Source organism: Diplotaxodon limnothrissa, linkage group LG16, assembly GCF_057381915.1.
Source record: "Diplotaxodon limnothrissa isolate DT_005_m linkage group LG16, D_limnothrissa_male_GT1.1, whole genome shotgun sequence".
Lineage (NCBI taxonomy): Eukaryota > Metazoa > Chordata > Actinopteri > Cichliformes > Cichlidae > Diplotaxodon > Diplotaxodon limnothrissa.
The window spans coordinates 17,373,462-17,390,942 of NC_140611.1; the positions used below are offsets into that span (position 1 = coordinate 17,373,462).

The window sequence follows — 17,481 nt, forward strand, 5'->3', positions numbered from 1 at the left end:
ATTTAAATCAGCTGTGTTGGATCAAGGACACATCTAAAACCTGCAGGACACCGGCCCTCGAGGCCTGGAGTTCGACACCTGTGATCTAGAGCTTGTGGTCTTAAAGATGAGGGTGGGAACATAGATTGGCAAGTAAATTGACAGCTTCACTTTCACACTGAGCTCTCTCTTCCCTACAGTACAACATCTCTCCGGTCGCTTTTGGTGACCGTTTATTCCCTGTCAAATGCACCGCTGTTTTAGTTTTTCTTTGACCTGTTGACTTTTGTTACTTGGCACATCGTACCACTGCTATCGCAGCTGGGTTGAGGTACGACCATGATGGTTTTTACTGCCATAATAATGATATAAAAGTTACTGCTCAGACAGAGGGAGATGGTGCAACAGTTTCTGTGAGACTGTGGAAAAAACATCTTCTCTTCCTATATCAATACTGATATGACGGTATGGTTTGAGTGGTGCTACCTATCGTTCAGGAGAATATTAGAAGAAGTCTAACCTCTTGTGAATTGCTTGGAGTTGAGGTGAACCAAGCTCTCTTCCCACGCTTAAGCTTACTGTCACACTGTTTACAATATGCCCTAACCCAGCCCGTGGCATCAGGTGATGCTATACTGTCTGCATTTCCCTCAGTATGCAAGTAAAAATAAAAATGCCTGAATGTGGCAAAAGCATATGGGCACAGTGCCACAAAGGTATATAGATCCTCAAAGCTTAGATGGCGACATGTATCCCTTATATCTTTATGCAGTCTTTTTTTGTTGGGAAACAGTCTGGTTTTCAACCAGTGCCGACTGTTTCATTCACTTGTTAAAAAAAGAGTTCTGTCAGCGCATAATTTAAGCTTTCACTAATTAATTAATACATTTTGTGAGTAATTATTAATTCTCTGAGCAACTCGATGGTAAAGCAGAGGGGAACCCTCAGGACCATTTAGACTTTCTCAGAAGGATTTGTTGCATTTAGCTTCTTTGGTTTAATAATAATAATTCTGTTCTAATTTGAATTTCAGTCTAATTTTCTATCAGGTTTCCTTCATAAAATGGCATAGATACCATCCTTTCTCAGCCGGCTGCAGGTACCATAGCTGGATCGCTCACTGATTAGGACTTCATAATGGGGCCAAAGACCATAGCCGTGTGTGTGTTTGTTTAGAAAGTGACAGGTACAGTGGGGCAAAAAAGTATTTAGTCAGCCACCGATTGTGCAAGTTCCCCCACTTAAAATGATGACAGAGGTCAGTAATTTGCACCAGAGGTACACTTCAACTGTGAGAGACAGAATGTGAAAAAAAAATCCATGAATTCACATGGTAGGATTTGTAAAGAATTTATTTGTAAATCAGGGTGGAAAATAAGTATTTGGTCAATAACAAAAATACAACTCAATACTTTGTAACATAACCTTTGTTGGCAATAACAGAGGTCAAACGTTTACTATAGGTCTTTCCCAGGTTTGCACACACAGTAGCTGGTATTTTGGCCCATTCCTCCATGCAGATCTTCTCGAGAGCAGTGATGTTTTGGGGCTGTCGCCGAGCAACACGGACTTTCAACTCCCGCCACAGATTTTCTATGGGGTTGAGGTCTGGAGACTGGCTAGGCCACTCCAGGACTTTCAAATGCTTCTTACGGAGCCACTCCTTTGTTGCCCGGGCGGTGTGTTTTGGATCATTGTCATGTTGGAAGACCCAGCCTCATTTCATCTTCAAAGTTCTCACTGATGGAAGGAGGTTTTGGCTCAAAATCTCACGATACATGGCCCCATTCATTCTGTCCTTAACACGGATCAGTCGTCCTGTCCCCTTGGCAGAAAAACAGCCCCATAGCATGATGTTTCCACCCCCATGCTTCACAGTAGGTATGGTGTTCTTGGGATGCAACTCAGTATTCTTCTTCCTCCAAACACGACGAGTTGAGTTTATACCAAAAAGTTCTACTTTGGTTTCATCTGACCACATGACATTCTCCCAATCCTCTGCTGTATCATCCATGTGCTCTCTGGCAAACTTCAGACGGGCCTGGACATGCACTGGCTTCAGCAGCGGAACACGTCTGGCACTGCGGGATTTGATTCCCTGCCGTTGTAGTGTGTTACTGATGGTGACCTTTGTTACTTTGGTCCCAGCTCTCTGCAGGTCATTCACCAGGTCCCCCCGTGTGGTTCTGGGATCTTTGCTCACCGTTCTCATGATCATTTTGACCCCACGGGATGAGATCTTGCGTGGAGCCCCAGATCGAGGGAGATTATCAGTGGTCTTGTATGTCTTCCATTTTCTGATGATTGCTCCCACAGTTGATTTTTTCACACCAAGCTGCTTGCCTATTGTAGATTCACTCTTCCCAGTCAGGTGCAGGTCTACAATACTTTTCCTGGTGTCCTTCGAAAGCTCTTTGGTCTTGGCCATGGCGGAGTTTGGAGTCTGACTGTTTGAGGCTGTGGACAGGTGTCTTTTATACAGATGATGAGTTCAAACAGGTGCCATTCATACAGGTAACGAGTGGGGGACAGAAAAGCTTCTCACAGAAGACGTTACAGGTCTGTGAGAGCCAGAGATTTTCCTTGTTTGAGGTGACCAAATACTTATTTTCCACCCTGATTTACGAATAAATTCTTTACAAATCCTACCATGTGGATTCATGGATTTTTTTTTCACATTCTGTCTCTCACAGTTGAAGTGTACCTCTGGTGCAAATTACCTCTGTCATCATTTTAAGTGGGGGAACTTGCACAATCGGTGGCTGACTAAATACTTTTCTGCCCCACTGTACATGAAACAGTCACATTTCCTTAGGCCTTTCCAAATGGCCAGGCGTACCTTGCTTGTAGCATAGATGGAGTGAAGGCAGGGCATGACGTCTGTAGCCACTACGACTCTTTCCCCTTTTCCTTTTATTTTGGTGTGTGTGGCTAAGTTTTGACAGAGCTGAAGCCTCCGCTCTCATAGTTACGGTCCTCCACTGTGGCATGCCAATTTAAAACATATTTGTAATAACAACCATAAACCACGAGGAGACTGAGTTTCTCTGTCATCCCAACTCAAACAGAGTGAGACACTTTACGCAGTTCTCAATTTCTGCAGTTGCATTTGCCCAAAGAAGCTTAAAATCGAATCCATATTGGCAATTAAAGATCATTTGTTCTTGAATCTGGACCTTCAGTATTTGGGTCAGAAAGGTGCGCCAAACAGATACACAAAGACTCGGGATCAGTATCAAGGCAAAAAATAGAAATAAACACTGAATCGTGCATCCCCGTTTTCTATAACGAAAGATTTTGGCAGACATTGTAGTCGGTTCATTTATACTAGAAAAGGGAATTTGGCATCATTAAACTTCATGGTTTCTGTTAAATTAGCAATGAGCAGACAGCAGTCAAATTCTATGGCGTGTAAAGAATTTAAATTATCAAAAAAAAAAAAGAACTGGACTGTTGTTCAAGCAAAAGATGTTAGTGTATGTAACAGCTGTAAGGAGCCTATGTCTTCATAGCCTCCATACATTTTATGTTGTTAGTGGGGCAGTTTGAACTCTTGCTGGCAGAGCTGGGAGCACATCTGAGGAGGTGGGGAAATCATTTCAGAGAGCCGATTGACCCGCAGCATCTAGCTGTGTGTAAGAGGTAAAATAGTGTTATTTTACTATTTGTGTATCCAATACTGGTGCACATTTTGAGCTACAGCACACTTGTTGCCATGTGCAGCGGTCCAATTGGTCAGATATGCTTATTTGAATCATAAAAATTAAGCTTGATTTGATATTTGCAAATATTATGTTAACGTGTCCAGTGACTGAAGGCCTTTATTGACGCATTTAAGGATCAGAGTTTGGTTTCACTTAAACGTTGAGATTATTGAGTGTGGTTACATCAGGAAAAAATAATCATTTATGTATTATTGCTCCAAGAGACCACAATTAAAATGATGGATAGCCTCTGTTGCAAGTTTTATCTTTTTCTTTTCATATTTAAGAGTGGCTTGCAGGTTGGGAATTTATCTGTATGAAAATGAAGCAGAAAGCAGATTTAGCAAAACCGTGTCTGCAAATGCACTACAATAAAAAACATTCACGGTCGTTATTGTAGTATCGGGTTGGAATTTGCTGTAAATAAACACACTGTAATGACACAAAAGTGCGAGTGGCCAGGCTAGGTTAAGTTTAGGAATAACAAATGGATCCGAAAACGTATAACCTTAAAATATTTTGAAAATGCAGGGGTTTTTTGTAATCATATCTCGCTTGGGTAACATAAATCAACGCTGTGTTTTTAGTTGTCACGTTGGCGAGAGCAAGGTGGAGGAAAAAGCTGGCTAATTTGGAAGTTATCAGACGTTAGGAAAAAAGCATGTACAGCGCCTCGTTTATATTTTCATCAAGCAGAAACTCAGGCTCTGCTATCGCTGCTGCTGGTAGTGTAAGAGGTTGCTGTTGACAGCGCACCTGAAGCAGCTGTGTGTACCAAAGAAGCTGCACCAGCTATTAGTTTCATACAGCTGCGACATCCCAACTGGAGCTCCATCTTATCTCCGGGAACAAAATCTTCCCGTCTAAAAATGGGTGGTGCACGCAGCCTTTTTCAAGACAGTGATGCAGAAGCAGAAGAAGTCTACATCCACAAAAGAACTCAAGCACAAAAATGAGCTCAGTAGTTCTTATTTGTTTTTTTTCTGGACATGATGTCCTGACAGACTGGGCAGAAAATTGTGAAATGCCATCTACTACTGAGGCCTGATTTAGACTGAATCGAGCCGACAGTTTGGCCCATGTGCGTGGCTGACGTCGAAGTGTTTATGCTTGTGTTGGTGGACTTGTGTGTTAATTGCTCCATGGTTTTTGTGGGGTAAAACATTTTTGTTGCTCAAGTTTTCCAATTCCTTTTTCTGATAGGCAGAAATTTGCTGAGATCCTTATATTGATGCTTATGATTATCACCCCTCACATTGAGGTGACAAATTTCCTGCTGAAGCATAAATCCCCAGTAAGAAAGAGAGGACTCCTGTTTGGGATATATAGTGTTTTGTTTTTTCTTTTTTTTTTTTTATGTCTCTAGAAATGTAAGACATTGCATTAACTTTTTAGTCATTTCCAAAAAATAATGACAAATATTAAATATAAATCAATTTGCTCCGATTTTAGTTGATTCTCACGGCAAGTAACAGAGTCGCTCCTCTTCCTGGCACCTGGGTGCTTTTCAATGCTTGCTTTGTACTTAAATGTGTTAAAATGGATTTATCCATTGCCTTTTCAGTGCTTAAACCATCTGCCATCAAATGAAACTCCTCTGAAGGATAACCCTGCCAATGTAAGTTTATGTGTTTCCTATTGGAAATAAATCCTGTTGCAAGCCCTGAACCTACTTTGGACGTCTCCACTACACAAAGCTTTTTGTTTATTTTTGATCTGGCCTTCAGTGTCCTGTTATTGTAAGTAGAAAGTTTCCAGTCTTTTGAGTAGTATTCTCTAAAACATTATCTGCCTCCTGTGCGACTAGAAAGTGACAGTGATGTAATAGCATCACGACATTTAACATTGTTTTTATAAAACACATTTGGTTAGTCACCAGGAGTTATTTTTATTAGCCTGGCTGATGTCACTGCAGCCACGAAGACTCGTCATGTTCATGTGCAGGGTGCAGTGATGGCTCAGTATTTGTGGTGCTATTGTGAAGTGATTGCTACAGAGAGTGATTTAAAGCACAGCGGTGTTAAAATTGCTAAAGATTTCCCCAATATAATTGTCATTTCAAAAACTAATGAAAAAAAATCTCTCTGAGTCAGACAGTCACATAGGAATAGGTGATTGGAGAGTCCCACGTAACTTTGTGCAACCACAATACAAGAGTGGCCCACCCAACCCCCAAGACACAGATGACTTTGGCGACCCTGAGGTCAACCACTGTGGCCACTTAGTTCGTGCTGCACACTAAACCCAAGAACACAACACATGCAGAAAATGCCATGAGCCGCGCGGCGGTTTGATTCTCACGCTAATAGATCAATAAAAGACATTAGTGGCGGGCTAGCCCAGCGAGCAGCGCTAATACAAGGTTAATCCAGGGTTAATGGCTGAGCAGCATCGTTCTCAGAGGCAGCCATTAGTTCTCAGCCGCACCATACAATATCAGGTTCTTCTCCTAGTCGTGCCCCAGGTTTCCAGGCGCGGGGAAGGAAATTGAAAAGAAAGGAATAGCGGCTCACTCTCACGAGTCAAGATGAAAATGAGATATCCAGATAGATGAAACTGAATGCAAAGAAATGGGGGCGATATCTGAGTGAGGCCGAGCAGCGTGCAGGGGAAACGTGCGCGGAATGAAAAAGAAGGGAAAGATGGGATGGCGAAATTGTGGTCAGGAGAAGTAGGAAACTGAGATGAGAGAAAGGGGGTGAGAAGGAGAGGAAGGGAGTTGAGCGCTACACATCTCCCTGTCCTTGTAAAGTGCTGCGTGCTGTCGAAGCGGCAGCCAAGAATGTGTCAGCCCAGCCGTCTCACGCTGCCTAATGGGCTCTTAAACGCTGATATAAAGCTCACTCGCTCTTTCGCCCTCCCCTTTTCCTCTCTCTCTCCTTTTTCTGCCTCTGCCACTCACTCTCATTACTTCTCGTTCTCACCCTGTCCCTCACTCTGTCACTCACTTGTCCTCTGCCTCTCTTTCCCTCTCTTTCTGCTGCTCTATCAACCTCTCGCTCTCTGCCGTTCCCCTTTCCCCCGTTGCCGTCTTCTCCCTCTGATTTCTCCCTGAATTACTCCATCGTCACGTCTAAAGCTCTGCTCCTAGTTGTCTCTGTATTTACAACTTTTTTACGGGAGAACTTAAAACTTCTCTGTCTTCTCTTTTTTTCCTCCTCCTCCAGGCTCCATAACGCCTTCTACCCTAAGGCACCGTCCTTCTACCTCACACTTCTGCACGTCCTGTCGGCACCACTCCACGGCTTGGCCAATGCCTTTGTGTTTGGCCTGAATAGGGATTGGTGGAGCCTCCTGAGCCCAACTGGCATGCAGGTAAACTTCACACACACCTGTGAGAACCGCATCGTTATTTAAATCTGGAGGCTATTTATACATAGTGGTTACGCTTGAATAGACACTCAGTCATCTTTCATGTGATTGCATACAGTAGTCTGTTCAAAGACTTGCACTGATGCGAATCAATCCTGGGTGACAAAAAATAAAGGTAAATACATGTCCGTGTCACTTGAAAATATTTAACCCAACACGCGAGGAACCAATCAGGCTGTTGCACTGACACGAGCTCTCAATCGAGGCTTATACTGGTTGAAACTGTGCATTTGGTTAAATGCTTACAGTTCAGCGCTAAGTATGCAAACATGGTCACAATGTGTGCATTTACATGGACAGAGTATCCCAGGTTACCTAAGCTTATCCTGGTTTTAACCATATTCAGGATATGACACTTATATACATTTGATTAGGCATGCAAATAGTTTCTCACAGTTCATCTTCATAGCTACTAAACATAAGCCCAGGTGGCTTTGACCTGACTTGTCTCACTCTACATGTTGAGAAACAGGCATTCTGCAAACTGTCTTCTGTAGACTTGAATGTCTTGCTCCCACCATTATTTGTGTTTCTATGAGGTAACTTGGCTGGAACATTCAGACACCTGGATGTGCTGTATAAGGGTACTTCAACATGTTCAGAAGCATATCCAGGTTTCTTAACACCTAGAACAACGGCCCATTCAAGTGTCAGAAATAAAGACGCAAAGACAAAAACAGAGTACTTCTAAAAGATTGTCATAACCAGGATACGCATGTAGACACACTCAGCAACCACCCAATATGCAGCTGGTTAGCAGATATAATTCAGTTTAACTGTAAAGTAATAGACACGTGAATTAAATGGGCAAATTTAAATCTGTGGTGACGGATTAAAAGTCTGGGATCACCAAAGTTTTCCAATACATTTTAGTCCTAAGAAAAAAACATCAGCTTTGCTGTGACATTTAGCAAAAATGATCGCTGGGATTACTCATTTGAATTATGTGAATTTCAGATTGAGCATCATTGTTATTCCTGCTGTTAGCGTGGTTTAAAATCCATTCCTTCAGCAGATCTATTCAGTCGGCAATGTCACAGATTCCACGTCTGAAAGGAGCTTTATAAAGCTCTGAATGCCATCTGTCCTCTGCAGTGTACCTTTGCTTACTCCTTTCAGGGACTCAGGTGGCTGAAGCCCATCCCAGCAAAGACATACGAATTGAAGGGCATCGAAATGAGTGGCTGAATTTTCTGTTTATACCAGTGTTGAAATGCTTACGTAAGGAAGATGTTTAAGTTTAATGATGTGGTAATTCTACAAAAGTCATTTTACTTTTTTTGCAACATCATCTTAGCCCTCTTCCCAGTGAGAAATAATTGCTTCAGGATTTGTAATTAGGCCATTTAACTTCCCACACTGACTGTTACCATCTGTTACAGGTGTTCACACGCCACCTGTACGGAAAATGCTTGTTGGGTTTTTGGTACAAACCCCCCCCCCTTTTTTTAAAGTGTAAAATGGCAAATTCAGGGCTTAGGAACATGTAATGAAGACAAGCTTTTCCAAAAAAATTACGTGTATATATTATATTTAATTTCTCTCTTTTTTTAAATTTGAACCACAAACCTGCGTGGTTGCATTTCAATAAACACCACAATCAATAGGGTTCTCCACAGATTTGTCTCAATCTGCAAACATTGACTGTATCTGCAGATACGAGCCAGAGCAGATATTGAACCGCAAACACAGAAAATTCTTTGTGGTCTTAGCTCACGCGTACACAAACACGCACGCACACACACACACACACACACACATATTGTCGCCTAGTCAGTACCACCAACCACGCTGATAACGGGTCGTGAGCGCAGTGTGGAAGACTGGAATGTGCAGTGTGACCTTCAGCCCAAATGTCAATGTTGCACTGTGGTGAGCGGAGAGAGAGAGAGAGAGACAGAGAAGTGAAACGGAATCTCAATGTGTTCGTAAATCACAGAGAAAACGCTGTTTGCGCGTCTCACGGAGAACGAGAGAGAAGGTGAGAAAGAAGATGACAGAGCGAGAGCGAGTGAAAGAGAGAGAGAGAGAGGCGGCGTGTGTTCGTGCGCTATCGTGACTAACAGCCGGTTGTTATTCATCTTGGCATGCGGCTCCCAGCAGCCCCCACACATCAGGTGTGAGATTGGCGGGGAAGAGAAGGGGGCGCGGGGGGGGGGGTTGGGAGAGAAGGAGGTGGGGGTGGTGTGGAGGGTTTTGCAACAGCGTCAAAACATTCCTCTCTCAAAGCGACGAATCTGCGCTTTCAACCCTACCCCCCACCCCCACCCTGGCCCTCCTAACCCTGTCTCCTCGTGCTCACTCACCAGCGCTCTCTCCCTCTCTGCCTCTGTTGCTGCTTGCCTGCAGTACATTTGCATGATTTAAAGGGTAAGCACCTTTTTTCCTTCTCCCTAGGCTGTCTTCACTCTGCTCTCTCGTGCCATACGTACTTTGGAAAAGTTGTTGGTGGCTGTTGCTTTGGGTAGGCGGAGAAAATCAGTTTAATTAAAGGTGACCTGTTATGCTCGTTCCCACCTTCATGTTTTTATTCCTGGACTCCGCGATAGTAGTCTTGCGTGATTTACAGCTCATAACGATCCATCATTATTCCGATTCGCTGCTCCTCATAAACAGAGGCTTTAAACAGCAGGTGGATGGGACCTTTGTGCTCACAGGCAGAGCTGTGTGCCTGAGATGACTACATTAGGGACAGCCACTCTCTTTGACGTCATACAGTACCAGGAGCAAAAATGAAAAACAACACTGTCAGGGTGCCCGTGCTGACCTCTGTCAACCGTCGAAAGCAGCATTAATGGGAACTCGAGCAGTAGAACCGCACCACAGATAAATGGTAGAAGGTGGCCTCGTCTGATAAATCACATTTTCTTTTACATCACGTGGATGGCCAGGTGTGTGTACTTTGCTTATCTGGGGAACACCTGGCACCAAGATGTGGTATAGGAAGAAGGCAAGCCAGTGGAGGCAGTATGACGCTTTGGGCAATGTTCTGCTGGAAAACTTGGGTCGTGCCATCCATGTGGATTTTACTATGATGCTATGATTATTACCACCTACCCTAAGCACTGTTTCCCTGATGGCTCTGGCCTCTCTCAGCAGGATAATGCTTCCTGCCACCAAGCAAAAATGATTCAGGAATGGTTTGAGGAGGACAAGTTTGAGGTGTTGACTTGCCCTCAAAATTCCTGATTGCAATCCAGTCAAACATCTGTGGGATGTGCTTGACAAACAAGTCTGATCCATGGAGCCCCCACCTCCCAGCTTACAGGACTTGAAGGATCTGTTGCTAACATCTTGGCACCAAATACCACAGCTCACCTTCAAGCCACTAGTGGACTCATGCGTCGACTGTAATGTAATGCATTTGCTGTATCTGCATCTGCACCTGTACTTTGGGTAGAGACCTCTTAAAATGTTAGTTCACCCACAGTTTTTAATCTAACTCCACCCCCACGTATTAAAAATAAAATGAGGAAAAAGGGTGAGAAAGGGTGAGGAGAGGGCTGCCCACTCTCTTTTCCAGTCCAGAGAAAATGGAAAGAGACACATGTCTGCCACAGAGGGTTTATTTGAGGTGAAGAAATCCGTAATCAGCTGAAACAGACATTAATGTGGTGGAAGGCCATGCTGGTCCTGACCATCCTGGTCTCGTGCTGCATCAGTTCAAGCCTTTGGCTCCAGCGCGGATACTGCTTAAAGCTTCTGTGTGTCTTTGTCTCTCACTAAAAAGGGGGCATCTTGCCACCTTTATTGCTGAGCTATGTGAGGGTCTGGTGATGCTTTCGCAGCCCTCAAAAGCACAAGTCCAAACCACTGCACCAAAACTGAAAAACCCTAAGTAGAGCGTTTGCAGGAAATGGCAGACATTCATGTAAATGAGTTTCCATCATTCAAGTATGAAACACTAAGGGGTGGGAGGGGTTCTCCCACAGCTGATCTGAGACATGTTGATGAGCCCTAAACAGTCTGACCTGTGGCAGTCTGGCTTTGCAAGGTTTAAAACAGTAGATTGCTTATTGAGCCATTTTCAAACAGTGACATTCAGGTTTTTATTATTTGCAAAGAAATGTCATTACCACCAGCACTGACGTGTTTCATCCCAGTAATAGTGACAGTAATATCATTAAGTTTATAGCTCAATAAACTCAACATTTAAGTGCGGAGTACCTTTTTAATATCCAATATGTTCAGTCATTCAAACATGCCTGGTACTGTGCCATTGGTATTTTTTAAACCTTGATACTGGACTCCAAGATTTTGAATTGTTCTCAGTTTATTAGGTTCCCTTTTGGCTTATGCAGCACATAGCAAAAAGGCATTATTATTGCTTTCCGTGGCCCTGCCAGTTTTGTTCTGCTCAGTGCATAGATAGCACATTAGGATGAGACAGTGCAGATAAAAGCACTTTTGTGAGTTCTAAGAAAGGCTCACGCATTTTATAGGGTATGGCAAAAATGTGCCATTTATTTGTTTCAGTGCTTGCAAATGGCCACTGGAGCAAATTGGCAGCAACGCTGAGTTTGGGCACCACATTTAGATCCCTCAAAACATCCACAATTTGTTCCACTCTCACTATGAAAAGTAGCTGCTTTGATTTGAATGGTGACATGTGAAAGATCGTGATGCAGAGTTTGCTAAAAATAACTAATTTACATGTTTTTTTAAAAACCTTACAAAATAAATGATCTTGGCAGCCATTCGAGCAGCTCCCATGTCAACTAAAAATAAAACTGCAGGATGGAAATGAGATTAAATTTAATGGCATTTCAGGTTGATTATTAGGCTAGCATGCATGATTGTGAATACCACTGGGTTTCCCTGAGTCTAGACTCGTAGTGGACATGGGTCCTCGTCACTAGAGACATAAAAGCACAGCACACTCTGCCTGCACGATGTCTATTGGCCAGTTTCAGTTGAGAGATTGAGCAAAAACACAGGAAGCGCGGTGGCTTTCAGTACACTGTTTACTTTGAGCCATAGAAATTGTAGCTGTTAAATTTTTCAAATAGCCTTTGCTGCATACACCCACACATTTTCACTGCCATTCATTTTTTCCCCCTAAATTTAGTTAGACACTGACCTTTAAGGTGAGTAAGCCTACCTGCCAGTTATGTTTCGTACTGCAGTGCAGAGAATTACAAAGTTAAAGACTCGGCACACACCAGATTAAAACTCAAATCATGACACCAAAAAACAAAAAAAGAAATCGGACCAGGTCGTGATTTTAGCAGATATTTCCATTCCTCCTCGCTTCCTCTTGAAGCTAAATTTAAGCGTGAGGAGAGTCGGTCTAACTAAAACTAAAACTAACACACTTTCACTGAGAGGCCTCTTCTGGTTACAGATCTGATTCATGCATTCACACAACCAGGTTATTACTGTGAACAGAAGCGCATTTTTTTGTTTTTTTTTGTTTTTTAAAACCCATTTTCTTCCATTAACCTGCTTCTTTGTCATGGCATCGTTTTCTTTATCTAGTCCTCGGTTTCCCCCACCCTCCTCCTCTTTCGCGGCAGTGAAGCCGCTCTTCTGTTTCTCCCTCTCTCTGCCCATCTCTGCCTCGCCGTACTCTTCTGCTGTCTCCTCTGTTCCCAGTACCCTGTTACAGCATCTCTGGCATTTATCTATCTTACATTATTTTTGCTGCTCTCCAGCATCTCCCTCCCACCTGTGTACTCTCCGTCTCGTTCCCTCTTCCTCTCGCTCCTACCCTGATATTGATCTGCATTCTAGCCATACAGCTGAACCGCCCGTGGCTCTGCAATGAGCTCACATCTCACTTCTCCTTCTCTGTGTTTATGAGTGTGCACGCAGGAAAGGAAGCTCTTCCAAAGCCCTACATGTCTCGGTATCGTGGCAATCTTAACGCAAAGCAGGCTGATTTTAAAACACGATTGTTGTTGGGGTTTTGGGGTTTGTTTTTTTTAGTGGAAACACCGCGTGCCCACACGAGCATGGCCCCCTTTTGTCCACCAATAACCGAAACTGCGCATCACAGCTGTCGTGTGTTAAGGAGAGGCAGACAAAGCCTTGTTACGCTGCTGAGGCTCAGCTGGTTAAACCTCTGTTCAGTCCTCCCCCTTGCTCTCTTATAGTGTATGTGTACTGTATTCCCTTCTGGCAGGGCTGCCAGTGAAACCCCAGCAAAAAAAAAATATATATAAATAAATAAATAAATCCAAACTGCAGCAGCACATCTGAGGTTCAACCAGCCAAAGACGGCATATGTCACTCTGCGTTTCTTTACTCTTTTCTGGGTATTTCAGCAGAGTAGCCATCAGCACATCTCCCACTTACATGAATAATCCCATGCAGGTTTGTGAGCAGTCCTATTCATATGATCTGCAATGGAACAAGAGTCTTGGTAGCAATGTGGATTTTAAAATCCCAGTCTAAACTGGTCTAAACACCCTTCATCTTTCCATCCTACTGTAGCTCACATTGTCCTTCTGCAATGAAAAACCTGTGAACTGTGAGCTACTCTGGCTTGGCTCGGTAACAGTACTAAAAAACAAAACATCTGCCAGTTGAATAAATGTAAATATAAAACAGCCAAACATCTGATTCGGTTTGCATAATCACACCATTCAAAAAGCATAAAAACAGTTGCTGTGCATTAATCACATTCCCGTTTCACAGTCACTAGCTCATCTGACAGAACCAAAGTCAGTGGAACCCAGAGACGAGATTTGTGCTGTGAATTTTGTAATGTTTGCGAGATTGAAAGGGGACAAAAGTCCCCCCCCTCTCACCCAAACAAGCTTATGTAATTGTTCACTCTTGAGTTCCATAGGTAATTTTCTTTGTTAGATCGAAAACAGCCCCACACTGAGGGGATTTTCAAGTACCAGTGAAGCAATTAAATGCAATCAAGGAAGGGAAGGGTGGTTTGACTGCATTATGAATGATTTCCAGGGCTTAGCAGAAGCCAAAACACAAGACAAGGTGTTTTGGCAGCTTAAAAGTTAAAATGTGGACCGTTATTCCCACTTTCATTTGGAATGGTGACTGAGATAAACAGGAAAATTCCAGATTTCCAGATCCAGTGTAATCTACTAAACGTTTTCCCGGTTTCAGTATTGTTGGCTAGGGCACTGTGCATCGATATCCCTGCTCACACGTACAAACTCAAATGAGCAGAATCTCATTTGCCTCTCATGAGCCTGACGTTTGTGAGCGTGTTTAGAAGCGTGCATATCATTTACATGCTCAGGCTTGACTGGACAGTTAGGCTATTTTCTCCCGCTACTCGCACACATCAAAGCAGTTCATGCTTAAGTGATGTAGGGCTGCACACTTTCTTCTTCAGATTTAGACGCTCATTAAAGTTTTATTGCACTGCCGTTTATTTTTTTTTCTTTTTCATATTGTTTGAAGTACGCTGCTTTCATGGAATTTACAAAAGGTGGAATCTAGCGTTGTGCAGGATGACCAAAGATTCTAGCAGAGCCACAGTATGAGTCTTAAAATTAACTCTGCATAAGTGGGCCTTTACAGCGGCTCGTACTTCTCACACTAGTATATAGAATTTTAAGCATTTTAATGTCACCATAACAAAAGTTTTACTGTTGCGTCCCGAGGCAGAACATTCAATGCTTAACGACCTCAGTTGTTCCTCGTGCCATCCTATTCCAGCACACACTGCATTGAAAAGGCGGGATTTTGTTGGTCACACCACAGCGACCTTCACTTCCCACTCAGTCTGCTCAGCAAATCTCCCTCCGTGCAGTCTCGTCTCTTAGCCAAAATGAAATTGAAGTTGAATGGCCAACGTTTTGACAAATTAAAGATTGTAACATGGATGCTTTAAAAAATAGCAGACGGGGTTAAAGCGGTCCAGAGGTGCATGAGAAAATGAACTTGAAGGGGATTATTGGTTCTTATGGCCCGCGACCCACAGCTTCACGATGACGCCTTGGATATGCAAATCTGGGGTTTAATATTTTCATTTTTATCTACCTGGGGCACTGTTTTTAATTTAATGGCCAAAAACGTTTGAGTCTTGAGCTTTAGTGTGAACATCCTTTCTACACCAGTATAAGTGTTGTGTACTAATTCCAAACTGTATGCGTGTCTGTTTTCTAGCTGGCTCTGCAGTCACGGCTCTGTGACAGAACACGGATTGGAGAGTACTACCCCGGGGCGGTGCGCTACATGCAGGCTGACCTGGCCGACCTCAGCGATGACGATGACACCAATGTGCTCTTCTACTCTCCTGACATGACCCTGAAAGACCGAGGGCCCTGAGAGAGCGGGAGGGAGGGAGAGCGAGGGAGACAAAAGAGATGGAGGGAAGGAACACGAAGGAGGGTCAGAGCCAGAGAGAAACGCAGCAGATTAGAAACTGAGAGGGAGGAAAAAGAGGTAGGGAGGGAATGGAAGGGAAGATTGTGGGGGACAGTCAGGCAGATAGGAGCCGGAGATGAGCTGTCAGGTTCCATTATTAATCCCCATCCTTTACTATTTAATATCCTAAAGACACACACACCACACATACTGAACAGAGCTCCAGCTCAGCGCATTACTACAAGAGAAGGGGAAGGACTAGGGCGCTGTAAAGATCCTCTCGATGTTAAACGCATCTGCTTCTTCCCAAAAAGGTCTTGAAACGATTTCCCTCTCTGCATCGTATTCTGTACGTCTGCAGCATTTCGGCATGCCACGACAATAAAATGGAGAAAAAAAGAACCCATAAGGACCGCTGAAAGGCAATCATAACAAGGTGTTCCTTTAGCATTCTCTTTTCACGTCTCTGCAGGAGATTAGTTGAAAAGGAGGCCTTTAAGATGTATCCCGTGTGTCTGACGTGAAAGCATCTGCATCTACCCTGAGATTGATCCTGCTACTGAACAATTTTCTTGCCAACAGGGGGGATGTGGGTGCGGAGTTGAACTACAGAAGTGGGAGGGGTTATAAACAGTCAAGATGCCTCAACAGGGCAACTAAATCCCAAAGCACCCATGTCACCTTCCTCACAGTATTTGTTTTCTGCCTGTTTTTTGTTCCTGTTGATGCAACTGCTGCACATGTATTCACTTCTGGAAGGTTATTTTGTATTTTTTTTTTTAATGAAAAATACTACACTTGTTTGTTATACAATATTTCTAACAGATCAATGTATTGTACATATTTAACTGTACACTCTATTTTTGTACTTTGCCTTGGACCAGATGAGATGAAACTTTTTTTCTTGGTCCAGATCTGCTGCTCGGCGGTGTCCGTCAAGCAGAACCGAATTCAACACACACAGCCTTATGAACAACTACAGAGAGATGCTTTTGGTCAAATAAATCCCCTGGTAGACACACACACACACGGATACTTTTTTATTTTTTTATTTTTATTTGTTTCTTTAAGGTGCCTCTGCCAGCCTGTTTTGAAGTAAGGAACAGTGTCGCTGATTGTCAGGCTAATAGCGTGAACCACCTGCTATGCTCTGCCACAGCCCATTTGGTTTTTTCTGGTTTCAAGCCTTCGTTACGGTCGGATCTCTCCCAGCCGTCAGCTCCGTCTTTGCCAAACTGAACTACGAAAACCAACTCTTGACCTTTTTGTTTTAAATCTTTTCTGCCGAGTGTCAGCCACACCTGGGTGAAACTTTGGTTTGCAGTTCACAATCACACCACCGTATCACCCACACTGCCCCCCCCACCCCCCCCCCCCCCCCCCCCCCCCCCCACCCCGGCACTGTTGCTGGTTTGATTCGGCTGCGCACTCCATCAAATAAATGAGCAGGAGAGACATTTCATAACAAAGCTGAGACTAGGCCTGTTTATTTCATTTTCACATTGATGCCATTCCTCATTCCCACTTGCCTGCCTGCAAAGTGTTTGTCTGTTTATGTGTATGTACATTCAGGCCTGTTTTAGGCGGGGCCTGCTTAAATAATGGATATTAATTATTGGTCGGACTCTACCGGACCCTGCCCATCTCCAAACGTTATTAACTGGATTTTGATTAATGGATCATGGGCAACGTGTCCTCCGGAAAACCAGATCTTTTTCCTCCACGTGCATAGACAACACAGCTTGCCCACAAACGTGTGAACACATCGAGCCCTGCGCCCCCACTTCATATAAAGATCCCGTGAAATAAGCGAATCTCCCTGTCACGCAAGAAGAATTATTATTCCCCCCTCATATCGTCGCATGCGCCGTAATTGGATACAATTTAACACCCGCGGCCCACGGGCATGTCAGCAGGCGCACTGCCTACTATTAGCTCGCCTCGCCTCGCCACCCTATCATTTGTCAGATCAGTGTTTGTGTGCTCCTGGTGCCTTTGTGTGTGTGTGCGTATGTGTGTGTGCGTGCGTGTGGCTCGAGAAACCGGAGCATTTGTTGGAGTCCGGCCATGACCTAGCTGTGACGCACAGAAACAGAGAGGAGAGGAGAAGTGGAGAGAGAGGGGAGAGGCGACAGCGCAG

At 43.8% G+C, this 17,481-nt stretch overlaps 1 protein-coding gene across 1 annotated transcript in view; it reads left to right on the forward strand.

Moving 5' to 3' along the window:
* Positions 1–16,695, forward strand: part of LOC146615961 (cyclic AMP receptor-like protein A) — a 53,541-nt gene extending 36,846 nt beyond the window's left edge. Inside the window, exons 12-13 of the mRNA XM_085374390.1 lie at positions 6,851–6,998; positions 15,141–16,695. Coding sequence (XP_085230516.1) covers positions 6,851–6,998; positions 15,141–15,302 — 310 coding nt within the window. The 3' untranslated portion in view covers positions 15,303–16,695. The remainder of the gene's footprint in view (positions 1–6,850; positions 6,999–15,140) is intronic.
* Positions 16,696–17,481: the final 786 nt, after the last annotated feature.